The following is a 22002-nucleotide window of genomic DNA, read 5'->3' on the forward strand; positions in this document are numbered from 1 at the left end:
GTGTGAGCAGGCAACACTTCCTGTCTGTGGTTAACAGGTACGCGCCCTCGCTGACACCGAAGCTATGATTTGCTACCCGTCTGGCAGTAGTTGGCACATCAGCCCAGTCCGCCAGCGTGGCACCAGCAGCGTGTGGGCATGGCGGGGGCTCCCGCTGATCTGACCCGCCTCTGAATACCTGCTGAAATCAACAAAGCAGAAAAGCCAATTGCATTAAGGTTTTAAAAGCGGCATTTATTGATTGAAAATAAATGTAGATAAGCTCTCAGTAGCATGGAATCCACATTATTTTTTAATGAGCTTGAAGAAGTACATGAATACTCCCCTTAAATCCGCTGCCATTTATCTTGTGTGTGCTTTTAACAACCACCACAAATGGAGGTGAATGTTCAACTTGTACTGAAAAAAATATGAAAACTTCTTCTTTCAGCAGCTCTCCAGCTTGACAAACTTTTGGAAAGAGAGATTAAAAACACACTATGGTGGTGTATGTTGAACATTTATTACACTCATTGGCGATGTGGTAAGACAGTGCTCACGTGGCCTGAATATTGGTCACAATCACAACAAAGCTTAATCGAGCCCAGCAAATACAAATGAAGGTGTAAACCATGAAGACGTTTACAACGTAGGTGTAAAAAAGTGATCCCCGAACAACTGGATAGCTTTAAAAATATAGAGAGCCCGCTGAAACCTTTGCCTCACTCAGTTCACTTCTAATGGCGGGATCAGTCTCTATTTCTCTAAGACCTTTCTAACCAAGCAGTGTCGTGGACGGAAGCTGCCCTCAAGTGTGTAGCACTTCTAAGTGGAGAGGAGCAGTAGGGGGGCAAAATAAATTTGACTGTACCCACTACCCCAGAAAGAGTATTCGTGCTTTAAACATGGACTTTAACACTTTGTAACATGGTTTTCCCTAAGATGCTGTGATAAAGAATTCCAGAAAAATCAAAATTTCCTCCTTATTTGGGGGGCATCAGAAACAATCCAACAAAGCGATTCAATGATCATGACCACAGAAAAGTTTCTCAGGTGTCCAATATCCCTTGGTCTTAAAAATAATGAGCTCTCTACTCTGAAACAGTTGATCTCTGTTCCTCATCGCAGATTTAGAATGGCTAAAAAAATCATTTTGTGTAGAACAGCATTTTGTGTGACTAAATATTTTAGTCATTTAGCATTCCCTTTGTTTTAAGGTATGCAGTTTCCAGTAATTGTCTTTGGTATGATTTTTTGGTAAGTTTTAACAGTTAAATTTTCATTCATTTGATACATGTGACATGTCAACTCCCTTTATTCCCACATAGGATCAAGTACTACACTAGTCTTTGGTTTCATAAAACCAGGTTTTACATTCGAATTTAATGGTTTCCTTTGCCAAAGACAGTATTTAGTAAGTATGTGTTACCGGGCTGTGCCATTTTCATAGATACATGTAATCAGATTAAGAGAAACAAACCTATCAGCTTTAAGGTATCCAAAAAAGGTATCTTTTTATATCATTCTAATTCAGACTGAAGTCCCTTATCATTTAACTAACCAAAATTCCCTTTAAAAAAAATTTTAGTGTAGGCCTGAATGAAGCAGCTTAGCAAAACAGTAATACTGACAAGACGTCATCTTACACCATTAGCTAACATGGACATGAAGGCAGTGACCATCTACAGTGTGAAATGCCACAGGAAGTCATCAACAAGGGAGGAGTTATGTCAGTCCAATTTCTTCAAGAACACTACGTGGGGTTTCAGCTTCCTGTGGAGGGAAAACGTGAGACTCTGGTAAGCAGACCCTGGGAGGCTTGAGAACATGAGAATCACACAAAGGAAGTGCAAGTTTCAGAGAAGCAAGTGGTGCATTCCACTACTGAGTTGGTGGTTAGTTAGGGTTTGGCGCCCCCAAACATCAGAGACAACAGAAGGGGGTTTTCAGCATGCATTGAAGACCTCACAGAATACCCACCCACGTGCTAGGCACCCGTGCTGTAACACAAAAAGCTGCCTACCTACTGCAGATCTGAATTGTCTCCAGCAAAGTCATCTGTTAAAATGCAAAACCGCCCCCAAATAAAAAGCAAGGGAACACTGTGTACTCCCAATTCTTAATTTTGTTTGCCATGCTTCATTTTGGGGGTTGTGTATCAACGTGTCCTTAAGAATAGTATCTTCCTCCCTGGGCTTTATTCAACTTCCCCAGGACAACCAATAGCCATGCTGGAGGAAATACAAGAATGCTCTGCAGTGAAAGAGCATTTTTGTCCTGTGTAACCACCAATTCTCCTTTTCAAATGTAATGGAAGACAAAGCAGGCATGTTGAGAAAAATGTTTATAATTTTCCAGAGTGGCTGATTGTGTTTATCACACAATAAAACTCTAATTTCCAATTATGGCCCAACAACTTTGTTGTTGAAAGAATTACTGTTAATTTTTAGTATCCAGTAACAAACTTACTTTTGCATCCTAATTGTGGTACAGCACAAAACAAGAAAAAGAAAGATTACATTAAACCGCCAATCCATATAACATTGGATTAATTGTAAGGTACTACATGAAGTAATTTTTAGTAAATTAAACTCTATGGTCTGTGTATTTGGAAAACAAGGATCATAGTACTTACCTTCATATGTTGAGATTGAGATTAGCCTCAGTGCCTGACTTACATAAAAAGTGCTCAAAAATGTTAGCTGTTAAGACAATCGCAGTCTAAGTGAAGGTATTTAGCAGTTAGTACTAGATGCTGCACTACACACCAGCTCTACAGAGGAAGCTCACGGGACGACATTTCAGTTGATTGTATACTAATGAAGCATGGGAAATCAGCTTTGGTGAAAAAAGCTATTTCTAAAGGCAGTCTAATTCATGAAGTATTCTTGTCCCCCTCCCCAGAGCCTCCATCTAATGGGCCTATGGATTGAAATCTATGCATATGGAAGATAAAAAACATTCATCACCACCTCTAGATTACCATCAGTCAAATACAGAATGGAGGAAATTCTGTAGGACAGATGTCTCAGTCAGAAAAGGGCAGGAGGGCATAAAGCAGAACTGTTGAAGAGTAAGGGCCTTAAGGGACATACACTAGATACTAAGTGAGTATTGAGAATCTGTTTCTAATGAACATGATAAAATGTGCTTTTTAGACAAGTAGGGAAAGTGGAACCAGGAATAAGCTATTAGGGATTATTGCTAATTTTTTGAGTGTGGTATACCATCTCCTGTGGATGCATATTCAAGTATTAAAGATAAAAAGGTAGGATGGCTAGAGCTTACACTGCAGTACTGAGGGAAGGGGAGGGAGACCCGTGACCAGGCCCAGGAACAAGCACTCAGCTGACAGCTGTTGCAGCTGTGCTACACAAGCCTGGGGTTTCCGCATTACCCCACCTGCACTGCTGGGAGTTTTCACTGATGAATGTTTTAAGAGTGTCTAATGGAAATGATGCAATACTCCCCAAAATGGCATAAGCCAACCTCATTTATGTTTAGCATTAAACATTAAACACACTGAAATCGTGTCACCCGGATCACAAACATTTATTAAAGGAAAAAGTTTAATCATTTCTATTCAATGTTAAGTAAGTTTTTAATAAGTCGAACCACCTTTATTGTATTTATTAAAGGATACCAACACTGAATTCTGTGCAGTGAACACCCTCAGCTTACCCCTGCCAAATGCCCCCCACTCCATCCCCTGGGGCTGGTCAGATTTCCCGATGTGGCCACTGTCTACCATCTCATATAGCACTTCTTCAAGAGAGTCAGGTTGCTTATCGAATATGCATTATTTAAATATCCTTTCTAAAGGCCTAGCTTCAGAGAGCCATTTACACATTTTATTCCTTTGAGATTTGTACAAACAGTACATTAGATTTTATGAACTGTTTCTAATGTAAAATGTAATCTTCACATATTCCCATTAAAAGTGCAGCTCAAAATTACCCAGAAAAACTACTGCTTAAAGCAAGCCGACAATCATGGACAATGAAAGTAAAATGGTGGTTAGTGACCGAGGGCTGGGGGAGGGTAGTGGACAGCTGTCTTATGGGCAGTCTGAATTCTATACGATGGACAGCTTCCGGAGATGGCTGCACAACAGCCACCAGTAATGTGAATGTACTTAGCACTACTGAATTAGGCACTTAAAAGTGGCCAAGCTGGTGAACTGTTATGTTTTTGTACCATGAGTTTTAAAGATTACCTGGAAAAACTAAAATATAAAACATTATCAACAGGGATGGAAAAGTAAAAAGTCATTCACATGAGACAAAGTACATGCAATAGTTTTATTTTGGACATGCAAGGAAAGCTATTTCAGAATCTACTTATTTAAAGCAAGCAGCTGTATACAGATAACAAAAGAAGCAACATCTTGTTACAGCACGCAGCATCCAAAGCAAACAGGCATGAGACAATGCATATTTATGCAGCGTTAAAACCAGATGAACAACATGGCAGGATAGTGGAAAAAAATGGAAATGAAAGACCAGTGTTTCCCAGTGCTTTCTATGTATGATTCTAAATTGTGCATTTGCTAGGCCATCCTGGTGCTTCAGATGAACACAATACCTGAGAATGGTAAGAATGGGAATAACTGACCTGCATACCCGCCTAGTGTACACTATCATTTCAGGGGCAAACCAAGCTGAGCATCTTTTGAATTTATTGTTTGATAACTTAGGCTTCAAAACTCTCTACATATAAATATTAATTATTTGGCACTTTTCCTTTTATAATATGTTGCATGTTCTACTAAGAGTATACATAAAAATCAATATTAACTTTTTAAATATTAAGATATAAAACTACAGTTAACAATTTAATAAGAATTTAAATGAAGTCTTAATATAAAACAAAAACACTGAAAATAAGTACTTAAATTTTAACTATATATGTAAACCCAGCATTAATGCTTTTAAGTGGGGTACTGCATTGGACACTCTGGTCCGTTTTCTGATCATTCTGAGAGGACCTGACTGTTCTAGATAGCTCAAATGTGACTCCATAAATGTGGCATTACAAAGTACTTAAAACCTGTGCTTTACTTTCAGTACTATCTACTAATACAGATTTTATTTCTTGTATTATTTCCAAATCACATAAATATAGTTTTACTTTTGTCAACATTTTCTGCCCAAAGCACACTGTGTCAGGCACTGCTTCCTTCAGCCTCACATTTTACTGTCATCTTTGGTAAACATCTGAAAGCTTACTAAGTTTTTTCTCATGTAGGATTAATCACAGATCGTTCAAAAATGGTGACATGTATAGGGTTGAAGATAACATATTGCTCTAAACATTCACAGGTCGTATTTTCTCCAGAAGAAATTAAATCAGTTGCAAGCAGGAATAAACTGTATCAAGAACACATACAGAATGAAAATAAAACCAAAGAGCAGGAAAAAAATTACCATCGTATTGGTTCTAAAGGGTACTATTATTACACGAGATAGTCAAGTCACCAAGATGAGGACATTTTCTTTCATAAGCACATCAGCTTTCTATTTCCTCTGTGAAATGCTGCATGCGCGGTGAGTGGTCATTTAGTACACAGGCACATTAAAATATTCATGACGTGGCTACAAAAGAAATGCACATATTCTTACACACAGTATAGATTTAAGAAAGACATAATCAGATTTCTAGAATCTTTAGTGGACAGTAAAGAAAACTGAAACTTAAGTTTTTGTCTCTTTTTATTCTTTGGTGTATGACTGAAAAGTGCCCAGGAGTTCAACTTTGTCTTTTCTGATTTTTACTGTATGTGGTGATAATGATAACTAAAATTAGCTTACAAAGCCCTGATGCAATGTGCTTACTAGTAATACACTGAGAAGATCTTCAGTGTTAAGTCATCTGATCACTACTGATTTAACTGAAAACTCAAGTGCCCTCTCCCTGGTGTTTACATTCATTAGGGTTTTATTATAAATGCAAAGGGGTTCATCCCTTAATGGGAACTATCACACCCTAAGGTGACACATACTCTTTTTAAAGAGACTCTGAAGGAAACTCTTTCCCAAAAGAAGGCAGAAAAGCAGTCACCCAAGGAGGATTTCAAAGGTTTACTTAGCCTGAAAAAAGCCCAGAGATTATGCCTTTAAGGCTCAGGGTTATTTATTACCTTTAAAAAAAAATTCTCAAGATAGATTATAAAGAATTCTCCCAAAAAATTCATTTAATGGCTCCAAAAAGATGTTTCTCACATCAACAAGGTAACCTGAGGTTTTAAACTGATGAGGGGTATCCACAGATGGATTTCTAGGGCCCCCAAGAACCTCCCAAAACTAGGAGTGAAATAACATACAGATTTTCCTGAGAAGAGGGGCCAGGCCCTTTACAGTGTTAAAGGGATTATACCCCACCTGAAGGCTCAGGACTCAAAACAATTTTTAAAAGTTTAAACCTGCTGAATTGAAAGCTTTTGAAATACCCTTATTTTAATATTTATCCACCTTGGCACTTTGAAATGTCAGGCTACAAAGTCATGTAAACTTACATGTAAAATATGTAACAGATCCCTTATATTTATGTGACCACTGAGTACAAAAGTACCAAGAAAAAAGAAAAATTTCAATCCTCAGATAATTTCTAAGCAATGGAAATTGCTTTTTTCCCCAAAAAAAGATTACAGTGAAGGGAAGCAAGTTAAAATGTGAATAATAAATGTCCAAATGCTTTACTTTCTGATGGTAGCTCTTATTTTCATATGGGAATTCATTTCTGCTATCAATGGCATTAATGATTTACAGTATTTAATAAAACATTTTTATCAATGAAGCTATGAAGCTATATTAATATTCTGTGTAAAAAAAAAATGAATTACAAGCCCCAATGATGGATCATTATCAGAGCAAAATTCCCTATGAAAATATCAGCTAAAGAAAAAAAAAAGAGAGAGAGAGAATATCAGCTAAATGAGATAACTGGGACCATCCCTTAGAATTTAATGTAATTAGACTTTTCAGGTAATACTAAAATATAAATAACAAACTTGACAAAATTATAATTATAAACTGAATATATATATATATATATATCCTACTACATTTTGATGCATGTGAGTACTCCAGCACGTATTCTAGTATGCTTTCTTACACCCAATGAAACTCTTGCTGTGACTGATATTCTCTGTTTTCTGGAGAGAGAACAAGAAAAGTTTAAGTCTATCAAAAAAACTTCTATCTCAGTTAATACCAGTTCTTTGAGCCTGACATTCTACCTTTTAACCTTTTAGTTTTCTTAGTCTTCTATCTCACTACATAACCACCATGCAAAGCAGATACACATTAATGCCCAGGCAGCTCTGACCTGGTACTACCTCTGGGAAAGGAAAGGGTGATGGTAAGCAAAACACTTCTTTACACCAATGATCCTTATTGCTGAACTTAAAACAAGAACTAAGCATCTTAAAACTAAGAACTAAGAATGCTACTTGTAGGAGAAAACCCTGTTCCCTGGACAAACATCCTTTCAGAAGAAAAGAAACCCTAAAATGTACAGGAATATATACCGTTACCATTGAAAATGGCTCCAGCACATTTTAAATTATTTCCCAGTTTATACTGCTAGGGTACAAAAAGGTTCTGCTATAAATACATGCATAATGACACTAATATCTAAGGTTGATTTTTTTCTAAAGGAGGGATATGACTACAAGTAACTTATTTTTTTTCTCATATTCAAAGAAAATATTCTAATGCATTAAATATATCCCATCACCACCACCTCCCAGGAGCCGTAGAAACTGCCTCCGCTCAGACTGGGGAGACCAAAGTCTGTGGTGCCACGTGGCCGGGCAGGACCTGCGCTACTAGCGATACTAGGACACGCAAGTTTCTTACCCGCCAAAATGCCAGTGGCTGCAACTACGTGCAAGATGAGACCAGAACAAAAGTAGAACCAACTTTTAACCAGCTGTATTACATAAACACAAGTCACAAGATGCCTTTAGTATAGATTCTTTACTTTTTTTTTTTTTAAAGTAGATCACACGTGCACTATTTTCAGTCTGAAATGGCTCTCCAATCCCCAGCAGTCCTGCTCACCAGACAGTGGCTAGCCATTAAGTCAGTTCGCACCCTTGATCATTTTTCTCACGTTTCCTACTTCGTCCCATGCTCCTCAGGCCCCAGCAGCTTTCCTCTAGATGACCAGTTTCTCAAGGTCAAGAAAACAACTTTCTCAATTTCCTTTATTTTTTTAACTCACCACAGAAAAAAAAACTACTGCTTTCTCTCCATCTCCTCAGAGCAAAGGACTCTCCTTGAGCAAGCGCAATGCTCGACTCCACTCTAATGCTCCCTCCCAATATACTTCCCCTTTTATTTTGTCTTGTGCTTCATGATCTCTGCATTAGCATGCACATTCAACTTTTCTCCCAAGAGTAGTATTTTACTTTATTTTTCTACAAAAAGGACTGATGTAGTGGGAAGTGAAGAACGACACCTACAGCAGAGGGGGAAGAAGTTGCACGTGTTTTCAAAACCAGTTTCTTCTTAAGAAAAGACAAACCCACCCCCTACAAACTCCCCGCTACTCATTACACCAGGCTGATGACTCAAGTGAAATTACTGGGAACTATAAGGAAAACCGCTGTGCTAGCCATGACCTGAGGCTTAAGTCTTGTGAAGACAGGAAGTGCCTAAGTAAACTTAAATACTGGATCCAAGATTAAAAATTTCATCTCCAGGTTTCCTCTTTCTCATACACAGCGTGGTGAGAGAAAAATAGCCTACACGCAATGACAGAGAAATGGAGCGTCCTCTGGGACTACTGCTCACTCCAGCTTCTCCAGTGAGCAGAGTGGACTTGCTCCCTGCACCCCAGGTGGTGCGCTTTCTCTTTTTTGTTTCAGAACACAACTGCTCTTTTTGCTGCTCTTCACTGTGCTCTGTAGCAGCTGTGGAACCCTATTCTATGTTAAAGACTGAAGAGCTGGACAGTCTCCAAATTCATGAAGATCTACATTGAATAATGAATGGAGAAAAACTAATAGCATTTAACATGGCACCTTTTAAACTCTTGGTGTCAGTCCTATTTCACAAGCATGTTGAGGCACCAGGCAAGTACAGGGCCCCTGCTTTAGGCACTGAGCAAGGATGGGCATGAGCAGCGTGGCCGCCCAACAGCTAGTGCCTAAGATGGCCAAGAGCCAACTGCTTCACTTTACACGCTGCAACCTTACTTTCAGTAAATTCTACCCTAGTTTGACTCTGGAGCAACACAATGTATATGTTCCCATTCACACAGTGTTTTATATTTTAAAAAAATTTATAATACTAACTGCAGGCTTCATTTTACTCTTCTAGAGAAGGGTAAATGTATTTAAGTGCTGATTTTTCCAAAGCTAATTCTGGTTGTTAATATCCTACCTTTTTTAAAAAAGTTTTTTACATCATTTTGTGCCCTTTTCCATCTCAGTTGTAATCCTGTGGACTTCCCATCACCAAATCCCCCGTGTGCCATCACCATAGTCCAATGCACTCCCCTCCCCACCCCCACATTCTTACTGCCTCTTTTCTCGTTTCATATATCATTACATCGAAATCGATCTCGCTTCTTTTAGAGCCAGGTACTGGTTTCATGTATGGTTGTACTGAAAGTTTCTTAATTTATTTCCCATTAATAGACATTTGGAGAAGCTCACTGGCTCAATATTTTACAGTACTGTGTCTTGGTGTGTTTGTGTATTTCTGTTGGATAAAATTCCTTGAAGTGTAACTGATGGGTCAAATGGTGCGTATATTAAACCATTAACAGATACCAGCAAAATAATCCTCCAAAATAAAATGCAAGTTAAAGAGCTCATGAGTAGCAAACAACAAGTGTTTCTCATCTTTGCCAAGAAACCACCAAAAAGGTCAAACTGATATTTTAATTACATTCCCTTACAAAAAAAAGAACATTTGTTGGAGTGTCCATAGGACCCAGAAATCCCACTCCTAGGTATCTACCCAAAAGACACACAAACACTGATCCAAAAGGATACCTGCACCCCCATGTTTATTGCTGCTTTATTTACAACAGGAAAGACACGGAATCAACCCAAATACCCAAAAGTAGATGACTGGATTAAAAAAATGTGGTACAGGCCCTCCCTGGTGGCGCAGCGGGTTAAAGTACTGCACTGAGAAGCTTAAGCCACTTCCGCATGAGTTCGATTCCCGCCTGCCCCCGGAGGAGACCACATGGCGTGGCAGACCTCTCCTGACCCGCCCACTGCTCGCCTCAGCAGTGTACTTCGTCGATCTGCCTGTTCTGCACCCCACTCTGTCTCTGGTGAATCCTCTCACCCTCCGCATCTCTGGCCTGTACCCCAGTTCTATATGAATAAATAAATAAATCTTAAAAAAAAAATGTGGTACATATATACAATGGAACATTACTCAGCAATCAAAAAAGTTTATAAACTCATGCCTTTTACAGCAAGATGGGTGGAGCTGGAAGGGATCATGCTTGGTGCAATAAGCCAGAAAGAAGGAAAAATACCAGATGGTTTCACTCATAGCAGGAATATAAAGGACGAGGGGAGAAAATAACAATAATAATGAACACCAATATACCAGAGACATTGTACGGGGATGGAGTGAGGAATGGGATCAAAAACGGTGGGGGGAGGGAAGTGCACTGGAATATGGTGATGGCACACGGGTGATTTGGTGATGGGAAGCCCACAGGGGTTACAACTGAGATGGAAAAAGGCACAAAACGATGTAAAAATAAACTACTATATTAGTTTTTAAAAAGAACATTTGTTTCATTTCTTTCGTCTGTAAATTGTTCATATCAGTTGCTGTCTTTTTCCATTGTGCTGTTGATCTACTTTTCTTACCTTTATTTTAAAAAATGATTGGGGATAACTATACCTTGCAAACCCTAACCGAAAGCCTGTTAGTGATGAAATACAAAGGTTAAATTAACTTAGCAGATCTAAGTTTAGTCTGTAAGGAAATAGTTTTATAGCCTATTCTAGGGTAACTATATTGTATTTGCCTTGATCTTCTATTTGGATAACTTGAAATGACCTAAATTTCATCAGTGTTTTCCAAACATGAAAGATTTCTTGGAAGCATTGAATTTCAAATATTCAAAAGCTAAGTATCTTTATTAAGTAGATTCTTTGAGAGGGACAAAAGAATAACAAAAGATAATCTATGGCAAATTCTGGTCATTTAAGCTAGAACTCTTTACGAAATTACCAACTCTGTAAGGTGGATGGGAAAGTCAGCAGAAAATTCCAGCGTTCTGCCTGCCTGCCTGCAGGGTATATACTCAATTCTGTTTCCAGGTAAAAACTCAATTACTTTAATAGACATTAACGGATTTTGGTTGCTGTTAAGGGAATTAAATCACATAGTGACACCCCACAAGTTTTTTGCTGTCAAAGTCAACCAGAGATTATCTCCTTAGGCACTGTAAAGATAACTTCGGTGAAAGGAGGAATTTTTATAGCCATTTACATGCTCTTAGACACAGCTGTCCTTCTTTCACAATTTTTAGAATCTTCCTTCTTCCTACCTTCAGTTCACTTTCAGCAATCAGTTTCACTCCGGACTATGCATGAAGTTGTGAACTTAAACCCGGGGCGTTCAACCTGGCACGACTGACACCTGAGGCCAGGTAACCCCTTGCTCTGGGAGGACTGTCCTGAACACTATGGGCTACTTATCAGCGTCCCCCATCTTCAGATACCAGTAACGCCACCACCAGTGTGTCAACCGAAAATATGTGCAAACATTGCACAATGTTCTCCAGGAGGCAGACTGCTCCACCAGCAGCCAGCTGAGCAGCAGAGTTAATCTAATTTGCAGTTGATAGTGGCTAAGATTAATGTTCTTAGTGTGCTTACCTGGGCTTGCTAACTTTCCTGTAATGGGAATTTTTATTTAATAGAAAAAAAGGCAACAGAGGAAACCAAAGAAAATAAAAAAGTGTCAATAGGGGGAAAGAGAACTCAAACCCAGAAAATTTTCAGGAAGCACTTTTTTTAAAGGTGAAACACCCACCACCGACAGCTAGAACCATGTGCCAGGTACCTTGCAGGCCCCAGCCCTTGCACTCATGCATCAACTCAGCAGTTCAGGAGAAGCATTGGAGAAAAGCATCGGACAGAAAATGTGAGAATGCAAAACAAATTAAGAATAAAAAACACTTAATTTTATTTCTTGGCTTACAGAGTTATGTCACTATTGTGATGCTAAAAGGTTTTATTACTATGAATTCTAGTCAAAATTTTTGAGTTAATTTACAGTTCTTGACTATTCTAATTTATCCCAACTTTTCACTATTAAATAGCTCAGAGTAGCAAGAGCTGACTCAAAATGTGTTGAAATGAAAGAGCACAGGAAGGAAATCCCCAAAATTATGAAAAGCAGTCAAATAAAGAGCTCAAAAACACATTTAGCAAAATGACTGTTAGAACCTGAAAACCAAAGACATTGGTCAAACTAAGTATCAAGTAAAAGGCAGATTTGTTCTGAATTTGCCTTCTGTAGTTTCCATTTCAAACATTAATATAAACAAACCTCACTTATCCAGAATTTGGCCCAGCAGACCCCAATCAAGTTTACTTAAAAAAATTAAAATATGGGCCCTCCCTGGTGGCTCAGCGGGTTAAAGCACTGCACTAAGAAACTGAAGCCACTTCCGCATGAGTTCGATCCCCGCCTGCCCGGAGGCGACCACATGGCGAGGCAGGCCTCTCCTGACCCGCCCGCTGCTCCCCTCAGCAGTGTACTTCGTCGATCTGCCTGTTCTGCTCCCCGCTCTGTCTCTGGTGAATCCTCTCACCCTCCACATCTCTGGCCTGTACCCCAGTTCTGTACGAATAAATAAATAAATCTTTAAAAAAAAAAAAAATTAAAATATGCTGGCACACAAGATTAGAGCCTTATCTTTTAACCCAGTTTAAAAGAAAAAGATTTAACCTTAAAGGTTTTAACATAAACAGTAGTAATTACAAATTGCCATGTACAAAAAGTACAAAGTATTATAGGAGTTTGTCATATTAAAGCAAATCTTAAGAAGATTTATATCAAAATGCTTTCTGCTGATAAATATTACTGTTTTAAAACAATGTGTAAGATACTCTTGAGTTTGACTAGTAAAACGAAATATTCTTAAGTAGCAATATCTTATTAATAAAACTTACTAAAAAGCATGTTATTATCTCAAATGTATATAATTACTTAAAATAATTTTAAATTGCAAATTTAAAATAAGTCTCCTTTTCTCCTAAGATTCTTACCTTTCCATTTTTATGCAGTCCAACAGATTAACTAATTATTACTTCCACGGAGATGTTGCAAAGTACCAAGATATTATCATGCAGCACCAACACTAAAACAAGTTAGTTTGAGCAGAACTAATTTTCTGTAGTGCTCCCCTTTCTAGATGGGGGAGATTAACAACTGTAAATCCAATAAATCTAGTTGTAAAGTAGATCATCTCAAAGTAGAAGCAAACTTATGAGTGTAATGCTTGCTTTCGGTACCTCACTTAGTTTTCATTTCTCAGATGACTTTTCGTGAGAAACAATACCAACAGCAAACAAAAGCTTGAAAGGAAGATCCCCACAAGTTTCAAAATGACACTGTTAGTATAACAAGAAAGGCTGACACATCCCCAAAGCACTGATCCACGCCATCATGCATTGCAGCTGAAGGTTAACACCCAACTCCCAGTCTCTAACTATGTTATCTTCACAAATCAAGCAAGGACTTGAAATCATCTCACGTGCAACAGTCTTTACATAACATCCCACTTTATCCATGCCACAAAAATGGTAAATTTAGTAGTTACCAATAAGTAAGTTGGGATTCAAAAGGACTAAAGCCTTAGACTGATCTTTATCATAAGATATCCTCAGACAAACCTCCCCATTCTTCATTCTGGCTCTATAAAAATTAAGGAGCAGAGAAAACTGTAAGTGCCTGGTGGTACAAGGAAAATGCACCTATATTTCCTTTGTCATTATACATGTATGTTTATAAAATAAATCCAACTATACCCCCCACCCCGGCAATCTAACTTAAAACTGGCATTTAATTAATGGGGGAGGAAATGTTCAAGGTACTAGAAAAAATGTCAATTTAGCAATCTCAACATACTGCACTTTAATAATTTCAGAGTAAGTACCAGTGGCAGGTTAAGAAAACATGTTTTAAATTCCAATAGTCAAACATTAAAAATTAGGTAATGGACCAATTTTTCTGGGCTTTGTCCCTAATCTAATCATGTATTTATACAACCAAATACTAAAAGGAATAAACACAGAGTTCAGTCTACAAATATCAAAACCAAGTAATTAAGCTAAATAAAATATATTATTTACCCATCATGTCTGATATTTTAGCAATTATTTTTCCAATGCACATTTATGTAATATCCTTATTACTGTCTTTACTACACTAATAGAAAATCTACCTCACCCACTGACTGCCATTTGCCTATGAAATGAAAGATATCTCTGCATGAACTACCTGATGTTTACACACAATGGAAAAATGGAAAATTTACAGAAGTTTTACTGAAGAATATAAACATTCTTAAGGATAGAAATACACACTTTACAATTTAAAAGAAGTGAAATCCAAGTATTTGTGATTTGCATATCTTTAAGTCAACATATTTTTCATTATAAATTTAGTCATCTTTGGTGCTTAGAAATAATCAATTCAAGGAAAAGACTTCATACTACAGAGAAAAACACAACATATGAAAAGCTAGGTTAATAATCAATTAGCTAGAATTTCTGCAGATTTCAGGCTGTGTAATCTGTCCAGTTACATTCACAATCTTGGAAGCAAAATCATTTCATGACATACACTAAGTCAATAATAAGCCCCAAATTAAAAGACTCCAAAAAACCTACTACAGATGCAAGTGTTTATGACAAATCCAACATAAAATGATTTGAAAATATTTATACATCCAACTTTAAAATTCCAGCTACTGATAATTTGGACAATGAAAATTCCCAGCCATGGGGCCCTCCCTGGTGGCGCAGCGGGTTAAAGCACTGCACTAAGAAACTAAAGAGCCGCTTCCGCATGAGTTCGATTCCCGCCTGCCCCGGAGGTGACCACATGGCATGGCAGACCTCTCCTGACCCGCCCGCTGCTCCCCTCAGCAGTGTGCTTAGTCGATCTGCCTGTTCTGCTTCCCACTCTGTCTCTGGTGAATCCTCTCACCCTCTGCATCTCTGGCCTGTACCCCAGTTCTGTACGAATAAATAAATCTTTAAAAAAAAAAAAAATTCCCAGCCTGCAGAATAAAAATGGCATCTGTCTTAGGAAATCTACTCTGTCCGACAGGAATACCTCCAGTACTATAGGTTTGCTTACTGCTGAGAAACCTAAAACACAATGTTTAAACCTCCCAAGACACCACCTGACAGGGAGGAACAGAGCACAGCAGTCAAGGCTTCAAAGCAGATCTGGGGGTGGAATCCTGGTTTTGCCAGTTGCTAACTGTGTGAGACATGCTTCAGTCCAGTCACGGGGCCCTCCCTGAAGCTCTTTTTCATCTGTGATAAAAAGGCTCTCCTGGACCCGTTCTCAGGACTTTGAGGGTTTGCATGGGATGCCTCACATTTAATCACTCAATAAGCACTGACTATCATCATGGTTCTTTTTTGCTACCATGGTGTCCAGACAGGTACTTGCTTAGCAATTTGTGGAATGCCTTTTCTCCTCTTACTACATCTTTTATAAACGTAGTATTAAGATATCCATATATGTGAACATATATCATGTCCTAACAAATAAATGAATGTATTTTAGGAAACACACATCTTGTTACCCCAGATTTCTTGTGACAGCATATTATGAATGAGCTGAGTAACAGCTTAACCTGTTAACCTGAACACCAGAACGCGAAGCTGTACTGTCTCATACAGACTTTAGCTTGCCTTCGTAAAGGCCTTAACCTGCAATGTATTATAATTCACTCTAGATTCAGAATGAGCCAACCACCTTCTGCCTCAAGACCTGAACGAAAAAGAAAAGGTCTACCCAGACCACAGACTAAAAGATGTCCTAATGTACTACTGACTTGGATTTATGGACAAAACAATGTAAAGGTCGTCAACGGCAAGCAAGAAACAGGGCCGAAGTGCTCCTCTAGAGGCAAGAACAGTAATCAACCATAGCGAACTTTGTTTACAAACTAGGTTGAGATGGCGTAAGGAGAATTTTACATGGGATCACCGACACCCTTTGCTTCTCTCCCCATTCACACTTCCCCAACTAAAGATGCAAATATATTACTTCAAAAAGGCAGATCTTCTTTACCACTGAGATACTCCAACAAGGGAGATACATTCTCACAAATATATATGGACCTGAAGTGACTTCTTCTTAACCCCAGAGTACACTAAAATACTCAGTCCACACTCTAAGGTAAATGTAGCAGGTGTGCAATATAGAAATGTCCAAAGAGAACTGAAAAAACATTGCAGGCACAAGGAGCTATCAGTGCCCTAAACAAAACTCTCCAGAAAAAACTATTAAATGTCGAACTTCATAACTTTAGAAATGTTTATAGCAAATGTAACTAAGCAGGGAATGATGAAGGACTTGGAGAAAATATTAGTTTATGACAGCACAGAACATAGTTCTATAATCATGAAATATAAGTGATCAGGGGAAGGGACAAAGAAAAAAATCCCAATTCCTGATCCTAGGCCTGATGCCATTTTCAGAAATGCCCGATCAGTCAACAGCAAAAGGAGGTGCTAGCTATAAAACCAACTTTACAACCATGAACATGAAGTCGTGGCCAGTACAGATGATGTTAATAAAACAAAACTCCCAGTGACATGCTTCAGTGTATATGAAGCCACAGCTGGCTGTACATGTGGAGAGGGCTGTGCTCAGCACCACCCCGCGCCGGTGGCCTCAGGGCTGTGCACCGGCCTCGGCTCTGCAGGCTCTCACCACGGTTCAGTAGCTCCAGGTCATGCAATACAGAGGGCATTGTTTCCTATTTAGTGTCCACCTACTCCAGATGAAGCCACCCCAATGTCTCCTGACAGAGGCCAGCATGAAGTTACTTCCGAGAAAAGGACATTTACTCTTTTTAGCTCACATTTCCATGCTAACAAAAATGCTAAAACTGAATGTAAAGTCTCCTTGAGTAATTAAAAAAAAGACAACTGCCTTAATGAAAATATACTACATTTATTGGCTCTTTTCCCTCATGTCATAAATGTTCTGTTTGATAAAAACCACAGTTATATTGCTGAAACATAACTCCATTTGGGATCTGAATTAAGCTATCATTAAGTTTTTAGAAAAAGGTTGCCTTACCTATGAAATTTTAAACTTCAGATATTGAAAGAACAGAAGCATCAAGTATACAATTAACCCAGAACAACTATGGAAATTAGTAAGGGAAGGGGGTTTGTTAATGGTTCTGGTGACGCTGGACCTGGTGAAAAGACAAGAATGTTGTCATTTGACAGAAAAAGCTCTGTTATTTAAGAGCAAAGAGAAGTACAAGTACTTTTTAGCTAGTTTTGCTAACATAAAACTAGAGGGTTCTACAACTATATCATATTACTATCATTTCCTTGGCTGCATTTACACTTAGGGGACATGAGGTGAAATTATGAATGAATTCAGAATAAAAATGCCAAATCTCAGTCAACTCCTGATTCTCCACACAAATCAGATCCTTCACACTAAACATTAGGTAACTCAGAACAACAGGTGGATGGATATTTCTCAAATCACCCTGACTTTGGATGAATCGTTCCCCTTTTTAAGAGTAGTCTGCCTTTTCTAGGTTTAGACTCTTAATTCAGTGTTCTGGGGGTCAATCTGAAGTGTGAGTGACAGACCATCTCCCAGTGAACCATCCATCCATGGATGACTGAGTCCCATGACTGACACTTACTCCAGGCAGCGCACTGCACATGGACACTACGTGCCAAGCATGCGTCAAGAGTAACCGCTGACACCAGTGAGAATGAGGCAAGATGGCTGAGACTGCCCCCCCCCCACCCGAGAGTGAAACGTGCTAATGTCCAGTCAGGGATTGCCAGCTAGCTTACCTCCTGCAGGAGATCGGCCTGCTCAATGGCTTTAAGCACATTTTTCTTGGATGTTTCTTGAACTTCTCCTCCCAAAAGAAACTCATCCAAAATAAAATAAGCCTTCTCAAAATTAAAGATGATATCAAGTTCACACACCTGAAAAGCAGAAATAAACAAGATATCTAGATGTAGTAGGTAAAGTCAAAGAAAGCAAAAGCAAAATACTACCACTATCAGGTAGTAAATAAAATCTGACTAGCGTGAATCAATCTTAATTTGTTCTAAAAATGGCAGTCTTGCTAACCAAGCCTCCTTGATTTAGTCAGCTTAACATGTCAAGCACACCTAGGCATTGAAAACACAATGTAACACCTGATGCTGCAAGTTTCCAACAAGGTCAACTTAATTTTCTACACATAAAAACGTATCTTCTTAAATACCTATTTTCTGGCCAATGTACTATACCTGTTACCCAGGTCTAAACCCACACCAAGCACTTCCAAACTATTAATGTTACCGTTTCACCATTAAACCCACTCTCTCCACCATAATTCAATGAGTTGGTCAAGCAATTCTGGTTAGTAACTGACTAGGCACACAGACAAGAAACAGTTACTCATTTCCTGCAGTTATTTTCAAACAGAATTCCTAAGACAATCAAATAATAAACCTGTTATAGAAAAGATTAAAAAAATACTATGGCATGTATTTCCTAAAAAAAAAAGCTACTCACACTGCCAAAGTACTTGTCAAGTAATTCCACATAACGATGAATTATTTCCAGGGTAATTAGTTCATTGTCCTGATCCTCAATAGCACAGCAGAAATACAAACTAGCATATCTGTAATAAAAAACAGATGTGAAAATATTTTACTCTATAATCATGTTTTCTGAATATATTTTCATATCCTATTGTGAAAGACTCTACGCTTACACAGTATTTTCCACTTTACAACAGTATAGACTATGCTTCTTATAAAGTACAAAAGTAATAAATGCATAGAAGGGACATTTTTAAAAGTATAGACAAGCAAAAATAAAAAACCCATCACAGCATCTAAAAGAGTATGAATAATCTAAAACACCGCTGACCTAAGTTGTGAAGTTTACTAACAAAATACTACATGGTTATTTCAAACTACAAGTAAACAGGGTAAATAAAGTCTCCAACTGAAATAATTATTGACTATACTGTTAACATGATGTCAGTGTTCTGGAAAGCCTAATTGAAGTAGAATATACAACACAACGGGCAATTACATCCCCTAGCATTAACGCAAACTAATACACAACACACAAATTCCAGTTGTGGGATTCAGTGTATTCCTGTTCTTCAGCATGAGAATAACTAGTATCTACATAGCACTCAATTTCAATATCAAAAACATTTTTTCATCTTACTAGATTTTTTCCACCTTCATGATTATAGGTCAAAAATAAAAAGACTGGCCTTTCCTGGTGGTGCAACAGGTTAGGATGCAGCACTGCAAGGTGGCTGCAGCTGCTTCAGTTGGATCCCCAACCTGGAGGTGACCCACATGGCGCGGCAGACCTCTCCTGTCTCACCCACTGCTCCCCTCAGTGTACTTGTGAATCTGCCTGCTCAGCTCTCCACTCTGTCTCTAGTGAATCCTCTCACTGCCCTTGTACCTCTGGCCTGTATGCATGCACGCATGCATGCATGCATGCATGCATGCATGCATAAATAAATAAATAAATAAATAAATAATAAAAAGACTGGGTAACACAGGGTCTGCCAAGAGGCGGCACTGGCACAAGAAATAAGAAAAAACCTGATCTGACCTAACCTCCACGCCTCCCCTCCACCTGGACCCACCACCCCACCCTGCCATTCACATACAGCAGGCCTTCAGCCACACCCACTCCACCTGACTCCGGGTTCAGTAAACCATTATTTAGCCTGTGGGGCTCAGCGGTCTCGCAGCAGAGATGTCACACGGCTCACTTCTACCACGAAGATACAGTAACACTGCCTCTAACTTCATCGCTTCATCTCTCATTACTACACTTTCACTGCTTAAAAGGGATGGTGCCCAGCTCTCCACCAGCCCTAACCCATGCTCCCTTAATGGGAATCCGAATGGGGGAAGCTGATACAAATGACACATCAGATTCCCTGAATGAAGAAAACTAAAGATCAAAGGAACAGACATTGGGAGTAGTAGATAAAGTAGTATAAGAAGAGTGCTAAATAATACATTACATAGACCTTGATAACAGTTTAGGCTAAAGTTCCTTTTACTCTTATTCTCAAGATTTCCTCAATGTTACTGCTGCTACACTGCTTCTTTACTCACAAATGCGAGAGCTCTTAATTAATAGCTAAAGGTCCTAAATTGTACAAAGCATTCAGAATTATTAATTTAAATATCAAGTGTCGATGCACCAATCAGTATTTAAAAAAATCAACACCCAAACCTCAGTGTTTGCTTTCACTCAGCAGAGAAAAAGAACCACCCCCAGTAATGAATTCTTTGTTGAGATGAACACATAATTATCAGGACTATAAGGCACCTCTGACCAGAAAGCTTAGGGAAGAAAATCACGAGCATAAGGAGTAGTAGGTAAGACATTCACCCAGGCCACACAGAGAAGGAGGCCCTCATGTTGGCTGGGGCTTTTGTGTGTTGCTATTTGAATCCTGTCAGGGAGAGACTGGTCATTACTTGCACGACCGGGAGACCTTGCCTTAGTGGGTAACCTGCCCAGGACCAGCCTCTAGACTCCAGAGTTTTATATTACGTTTTATATTAAGGGCTATAGCCAGGAACTGCATTCAATCAAGTATCCTTCTCCTGGCAAAACTTAAAACACTGTCAAAGTAATAGTTTAAGAGCTTTGAAGAAAGAACAGAAACTGCTATTCTGATTTCGTAAAAGATTACCAAGAGAACCTACAGTGCACTCCCTATTTTTAGAACCAAGTGGTTTTTTAAAATTCAATAATGAGTTCATTTTGTTCTCTTAGTGCATATTTGTGATCTAAATCTGAAGTAAAATTAATAATAGACTAGTAAGAAGAAAGGTATGTTTGGTTATTTTTAGCAGCGTGGATTAAGGATTACTCTAATTACTGGTACTGAGAATGTCTCAAAGTGCCTATTCTTATATTCAAAACACATGACTTGTCTGCAGTCAGCTAAATATCAGCTGACTGTGGGTGCATGTAACTAAACTGTTCTCAATACTCACTAGTATGCCATTAGAAATTTTCAGTAAAGAAAATCAATATAGTAGTCTTTCACAAATGCTCCAGTTACCAATTTGGAGATGTATTTTTTAATTAATTTTAAGACTGTAATCCAATGGCTCTTCCTAAAATGCTGTATGAAACAGGAATCAAAACAACATAGTGTCTTGAAGGGATCTTCAAAGACCAATCATTTTAGAGATGAGGAAACAAAAGCAAAATGATATATTCAAAGTCAAAAACCAGCTAGTGACACAAAAGGAACAGAAATCAAGTCTCCAGATTTTCAGTCTATATTTCAGTCTATATACTGTCATTCTCCAGCCAGTCTCACTCAGCCCTCCCCAAGAGGGAGAACTGTTATGTAAAATACTCTGGATGAGGAATGCAGGTGAGACAGCCTGGGGAAGACCTAAGATTACTTGCTGATATGAACAGCATATAAGTGTTAGTTTAGAATTTCTCAGAAGCTAAAAGGCCTTCTCTTTCAGCTAGACAAGGGGAAACATGTCTGTTTACATCAACAAAAAGTATGCCCTTAAGTGCTATATCAGATGAGGTTTGCAATATGAAATGAGGGAAGGGTGCGCCTGTAGAAAAACTTAAATAGTTATATAAATCTAACTTGTATGTGTGAATTATATCTCAGTGTTTTGTTTATTTTTTTGAAGTCCACCATTTACTTGCAGGACCTTGATGTAAGGATCAGAGTCAAATCAGATTACTCTCTTACAACCTTTAAAAGGACAGTGGCAGC

At 38.5% G+C, this 22002-nt stretch overlaps 1 protein-coding gene across 4 annotated transcripts in view; it reads right to left on the reverse strand.

Annotated features, from left to right (window-relative positions):
• Positions 1–219: 219 nt before the first annotated feature.
• Positions 220–22002, reverse strand: part of AP1S2 (adaptor-related protein complex 1, sigma 2 subunit) — a 27456-nt gene continuing 5673 nt past the window's right edge. The window contains exons 2-6 of one of the 4 annotated variants that reach the window (XR_001145860.1): positions 18768–18876; positions 18053–18190; positions 13798–13892; positions 2449–2457; positions 220–1752 (exon numbers count right to left, since the gene is read on the reverse strand). Coding sequence is in view for 3 of the 4 variants with exons in the window: in XM_012730374.1 (XP_012585828.1) it covers positions 1705–1752; positions 2449–2457; positions 18053–18190; positions 18768–18876 (304 nt within the window). In the remaining variant the exon portion in view is untranslated. Of the gene's footprint in view, positions 1753–2448; positions 2458–7067; positions 7133–13797; positions 13893–18052; positions 18191–18767; positions 18877–22002 lie in introns of those variants that run through there. The other 3 variants (XM_012730374.1, XM_004689879.2, XM_012730375.1) reach the window with 3 other exon arrangements.

This window comes from Condylura cristata, unplaced genomic scaffold, assembly GCF_000260355.1.
Source record: "Condylura cristata isolate star-nosed mole 26May11 unplaced genomic scaffold, ConCri1.0 scaffold00027, whole genome shotgun sequence".
Taxonomy (NCBI): domain Eukaryota; kingdom Metazoa; phylum Chordata; class Mammalia; order Eulipotyphla; family Talpidae; genus Condylura; species Condylura cristata.